The sequence below is a fragment of the Bison bison genome, unplaced genomic scaffold, assembly GCF_000754665.1.
Source record: "Bison bison bison isolate TAMUID 2011002044 unplaced genomic scaffold, Bison_UMD1.0 scf7180017864311, whole genome shotgun sequence".
In the NCBI taxonomy this organism is placed as follows: Eukaryota; Metazoa; Chordata; class Mammalia; order Artiodactyla; family Bovidae; genus Bison; species Bison bison.
This window is the reverse complement of record NW_011494883.1, coordinates 1,690,911-1,696,910: the sequence shown is the minus strand read 5'-3', so window position 1 is coordinate 1,696,910 and position 6,000 is coordinate 1,690,911. Positions and strand designations below refer to the sequence as shown.

The 6,000-nt window shown below is 40.7% G+C and overlaps 1 protein-coding gene across 2 annotated transcripts in view; it reads right to left on the bottom strand.

Annotated features, from left to right (window-relative positions):
• Positions 1–351: 351 nt before the first annotated feature.
• The window catches only part of CDC42SE2 (CDC42 small effector 2), a 97,029-nt gene continuing 91,380 nt past the window's right edge, over positions 352–6,000 (bottom strand). For both annotated transcript variants that reach the window (XM_010852427.1, XM_010852428.1), the window contains exons 5-6: positions 3,382–3,497; positions 352–2,853 (exon numbers count right to left, since the gene is read on the bottom strand). In XM_010852427.1, the coding sequence (XP_010850729.1) occupies positions 3,399–3,497 (99 nt within the window). In that variant the 3' untranslated portion in view covers positions 352–2,853; positions 3,382–3,398. The remainder of the gene's footprint in view (positions 2,854–3,381; positions 3,498–6,000) is intronic.

Here is a 6,000-nt window from a genome sequence, read left to right as displayed (position 1 = left end):
ACTCTGACAGTAGGTCTCTTGTGGGGACTGCTATGCAGCAGCACCCCTGAAGGGGTACCTCATCCTCAATTTCTGACATCAAAAAGTACTTCCAGACACTTTCAAAACTTCCCACACTTTCTGTGACAATGGAAATATTCTGTAACTCTAATATGATAGTGTGACTGGGAAATAGAATTCTTAGCTTTACTATTAAGTCCTACATATATACTGTGAGGACAAAATGCTTCAGCATGAAAAACTGAGCTGGATAATACCTTTGTTTAGTAGTCATAACTCAAAAGTCACTTACAGCACCTTTTTAGCATTTCTTGTGTTTATTAAATATCTCCTAGAAAGAAAATAACCAAGTCAGGATTGAAAAACATTTATTGAATCAAAATCAAATACTTTATTATCTACAAGCCAACACTGAACTTACTTTATTCAAGAATGAACACAATGTACAAAAAAAGTATGCTTATATTATAAAAATATGTCAATTTTATCTCCTGGGTGCTGAGCAGAAGTCATTTTAAACAAAATCAAGGCAAACTTGCTTTCTATAATAGAACTGCTATAATTTAATAACAAAAGTGAGAGCTAATATATACTCACAAAGTATCTTTAAAGGCCCACCGATAATGCTGCATCGGAAATGCTGAACCCAATCAGCACAGTTCACATTTCCACTCTATGCTCACTGGCACCACCTCATGCCTACATCACAGGAAAGCACCTCTTTTAAGAATGCATGTCATTAGTTAACAGCACATGTTTCAGCAAAATATTAATATTAACAGTCAATTCTATTTAGCTTCAATTTTCAAATGAGACACATTGTTATCGGGAGCAAATGACATCCCAAGGTTTAAAAACCTACTTATCAATGGGGGAAAGTGGACTCCCTAAAAAAAGTGTGTCCAAGGTTAGTATCTTAAAAGTCTTGGTAATTTTCTTGAGTCGTTATTGGCACCTTCCTTGGCATGTGTTCCTGCACACAGTGGGGCTACTTGTGCCTGCCAGAGGCAGCTGCAGAACAATTAGAGGCTGAAGAGCGCAGCCTTTGGCTTACCCTGGAGACACGCTCCAGTGCTCACTGGAGAATTTGGTCCTTGGAGAATCAGGAAAGCGAGCGATCGAGAAAAAGAATAAAGTCAAATCATCAGGTAGGGAAAAGGGACCAGGGCTCCCTGTACTGTTCTAGGAGTTACACAATTATAAACTCTGTACTAAAGTCAAAATAGAAGTAGGCTAGCATTATCACTGACAGCACTAAAACAATCCATCGTATTTAAAGAGCGTGCACACTGCAGCGTCCGTCAGGACCCTGACTGCCGGTCAGAATGACACTGGTGGTCAAGCAAAACCCAGAATGTAGTATCAACACAATTAATGACATTAAATGAATTCAAGTTTAGAAGTTATTAAACTGCAAAATGCCTATTCTGATTGCTAAGCATAAATGTTTTTTCTTGACAGATTCTCTTGAGATTGACATCTACAGAGATCAAAACTGTAGAAATAAAGGACTGAATAATCTAGTGCCTGCTGTACAGGGTAACTTAAAAGAACTGGGGGAAGAAATCCTGCCATGTTTTACCTCTATAACCCAGTATTTATTCACTTACCTATTTATTAAGAACTTGTGACTAAGGTGAAGAGAACAGATCTAGATCTCTCTCTCTCTATGCAGTTACCTAATTCCTTACTGTTTTCTTCCAGTTAAGCCCATTTCCTGCAGGATATGGGCTAAACTGGACATAGGATTTTAAATTTCTAGTGGAAACCAAACCACTACCAGGCTTAGCACTACACCCTTAGGAGGAGCGTTTATAGAAATACAGTTTGTGAGGAACACACACTTTGAAGCCCAAGCATTCTTGGCAATACCTTAAGTCACCACGCAGCTTGTTCTCACGGGCAACAACACAGCCAGATCAACCGCTGCTCCTGGCAACTTCCACTGTCCCACAATGTGAACATGGAGAGGCCACGGACTCCAGAGGCCGTGCTTAGAAGTAGAGGCTAAGAAACTCAACAAACTGCTACTGGAAGCCAACTGGATACCACAGTATTAAACAAGCAAAAACTGAGACCAAGCACACAAAGAAACGAACAAAGAACATGATGCTCAGAGTCAGACTGGATGAGGGTATTACCACACACTCAATAGATAAACACACTTGTTTACAATCCCAGGTCCTTGCTCGCAAATAAATAGATCGAACATTTACAACCGAATGAATGCCTTTTGAATGCAAGCTTTTCTTTTATTATAATTCTAACTAAATAAAAGTCATACTTCTAAAATAGCTACAAGTTGCCTTTTTCTGTGAAACTGATGTGACTTGGTGCCACAGCTCACCTTTCTCTAATAGCAGCAGTATCATCCACCCATGGCAGCCAGGAACTCTCCATCTGGCATCCTGTGGGGTCCCACACAAGCAACTTCATAAAGCATGCAGACACTACTCTGCTGCAGTTTCATATGAATAGAAATGATCATTGTGCTTACAGGTCGCATACGTTCCAAAATATACAAAAATGGTGTAAATTAACAAATAAAAGCAGATCTTTGCTTACCAATAAAATCAATAAGGCAGAGGGGTTGAAGGTAGAAAGAAAAATGTGGGGGAAGAATGCAAAACAGTGCCAGCATTCACAAAAAAAGATCATGCTAAAATCAGACCCATAAAAATCAAGAATTAAGCCACAATCCAAAGAACTCTGTCCATGAGTCCAAAGGCATGCATGCCAGCTGAAGGAAATGCAGGATTCTTCTGACAAGTTTCTTCAGAGCAGAACAGGAACGTGTCACTGGAGCAGTCACAACAGGGTGAACAAGACGCCATCACGCTTCTTTTTTTGTAACTGAAAAGGAAAGAAAAGCAACCATGACAAAAAATTAACAGTTGTTGGAACAAAATACAGAAATTCACAATGACCTATAAAACCAGAAGAAAAAGCCAAATTATTTTTATACTTTAGGGGTTTCATGCTTCCATTTAGAAGTTGTCTTTTAAATTTGAAAATTTTATTATGTACGATTTACCCATAATGGTGTTAAATATAAAATTACTTCACCACACATGGGTTTCACACAATATCAGTAACTCAGTAACTTCATTCATGTTTAAAAACACATAAGAGAGATCTTGTCACTAGAATCTCAGTCAGAGGCTCCCCCAGAGCAAGACATCTGAAAACATTTAAAGTTTCTCATAAGGAAAAACAACAATCTGAAACTAATACCCAAATGCTGTAACTGACTGTGGACAGACTATTTTTGCCTTTTCCAGTAAGTTCACAAATTTTTTTTAATAAGACTTATTTTTTGAACTCGAGTCTGAACTAAGCCTCTCCTCGTCGTCGGTGGCCGTGGGGCTCTGAGGTACTCACTGAGGAGAAGTCCGGGGCTATCCGGCCTTTGTGTCCACCAGCTGCATCTGCACGTTGGCGGCCATGCCACCCCCGTAGCCTCCCTTGGACTGCATCTGGTTCTGAATGGAGCTGACCTGAGACAAGAAAGGAAAAGAACAGGTCAGGAACTAGGGCCACTGCAACCAATCAATTGACAGTTTGGCTGGGCTGCTTTTCCCAGAAGGGTACTTTTTATAGAAAAAAAAATTATATATATATCTATCTTTTTACAGACTTAGAAATGGTTTTCAATATATGGGGAGTGGTAAGCTGGTGGTTGAACAATTCTTTTTTTTTTTTTTTTTGGCCAAAACACCCCCGACTCCACTTCCCTATTACAAAAAAAAAAGTTTTGTAGTTCACAAGGTACTTGGCTACATTTCAAAACCAGTCAAAAGGATAAAGATGAATTCAAGTTTGTTCCTCAACCACCTTAATTTACAACCACCTCACATATTAAATCACCTCGATTTCTTGGATTAGAATCAGATACAAAAATAAAGTAGGAAACTGAACCAAAGATAAATTTTAAAAGTCCATGTGGTAAAATGTACATAATAGTAGTATTCTTATTCTAAAAGTGACTTCAGTCATGTCCTGCTCTCTGCAATGCTATGGACTGTAGCCTGCCAGGCTCCTGTCCATGGGATTCTACGAATACTGGCATGGCTTGCCATGCCCTCCTCCAGGGAAACTTCCTGACCCAGGAATCGAACCTGCATCTCTCAGGAGTCTCCTGCATTGGCATGTGGGTTCTTTACTACTAGTGCCACCTGGGAAGCCCTAATATAGTCTTAGTAAAATCAATAAAATGAAAAAGTATAAGCATTCAAATGAGGATTCAAAGACTTGGAATATTCAAAGGAAGCTTAGAGGCCACACCCCAAGAGCCAAGTCTGCATATTGAGGAACTGAGTAGTATACCCTTTCTCCTCTGAGCCCAGGGGATCATTCTCTCCAGCTTCTATCACATGATTAGAGCCCCTGAACTTTATGTGACTCATCCTCTGCTGAGCCTATGATGTCTCCTTAACACACTGGGGGATTTTTGCAGAAACCTGTGGCCAGCAATTGGTTATGTAAGAGAAGACTGAAACATCTCTAGTCAATAATGAGTGAATACTCCCTCAGACTAGGCTGCTCTCAGGTTTACAGAATGACTTCAAAATATGACATCATGTAACCCTCACAATAGTGCCAGGAGGAAGCAGTTAAGAGTGAAGCTGTGAAAGCCTCGGCATTTACCCTCATCCCTGATAAAGGCAGAACCCCAGGCCTGCACCCTCCCTTCACCTGTGACCGTGCTGTGTGGCCCCAGGTGTGCCATATACCCCCCAGGACACAGCCCTGCCCACCGGAGGGACAAGCCCCTGTGCCACCCACCAGGCGGAAAGCACCGGTTTCGCCACCAGGAGGCTTCCACAAGCCTCAGGACCACTTTGGGAACACACTACAAGCAAGAGGAACTGTGATCCTGCAGCCAGCATGAAGGATCCCATAAACAGACAAAATCAGATGGCAGAGAGATGTTTCGGATGAAGGAACAAGATAAAAACTCACAAGAAACAGCTAAATGAAGAGAGCTACAAAAAAAAAAAGAGAATTTAGACTAACGATGGTAAAAATGGTCCAAGATCTCGGAAAAAGAATGAGGCACAGATTGAGAACTTACAAGAGATGTTTAACAAAGAGCTACAAGATGTAAAGAACAAAGAGATACAAAGAATACAATACCTGGAATGAAAAATACACTAAAAGGAATCAAAGCAGGATAAATGAGGCATGAAAAATGAATAGCTGGAAACAATGGTAAGAATCACTGTTAAGGAACAGACCGAAGAGAAAACAATGGAAGGAAACAAAGCAGTCTCAGATACCTCTGGGGTATTAAACACACCAACACGTACCCTATAGGGTGCTAGAAGGAGAAGACAGAAACGGCCCGAGAAAACACCTGAGGAGGTTATAGCTGAAAACCTCCCTAACGTGAGAAAGGGAACACTCAAGTCTAGGATGCGCAGAGTGGCTCACAGGAGATGAACTCAAGGAGGGACACACTGAGACACATGACCAAATGACAAGAGAGAAAATATCAACACAGTAAGGAAGGGCAACACATGATATACAAGGAAATCCCCAGAAACTCATAAATTTCTCCGCTGTTTCTTCAGTATAAACTCTGCAGACCAGAAGGGAGGAGCATTATATATTCTAAGTAATGAAAGACAGATGGAAAATCTCTATACAGTCAGCAAAAACAAGTCCGGGAGCTGACTGTGGCTCAGATCATGAACTCCTGATCACAAAATTCATGCTTAAATTGAAGACAGTAGGGAAAACCACTAGGCCATTCAGGTATGACCTAAATCAAATCCCTTAGATTATACAGTGGAAGTGACAAATAGATCTGACTGACAGAGTGCCTGAAGAACTGTGGATGGGGGTTCGCAGCCCCGTACAGGAAGCAGCCATGATCAAAACCATCCCCAAGAAAAAGAAAGCCAGCCAGGCAAAGTGGTTGTCTAAGGAGACCTTAGACCCAATCATGAGTATGAAAATGAAACAATGATTAGAAAATGTTCAACAAACAGAAGTCCA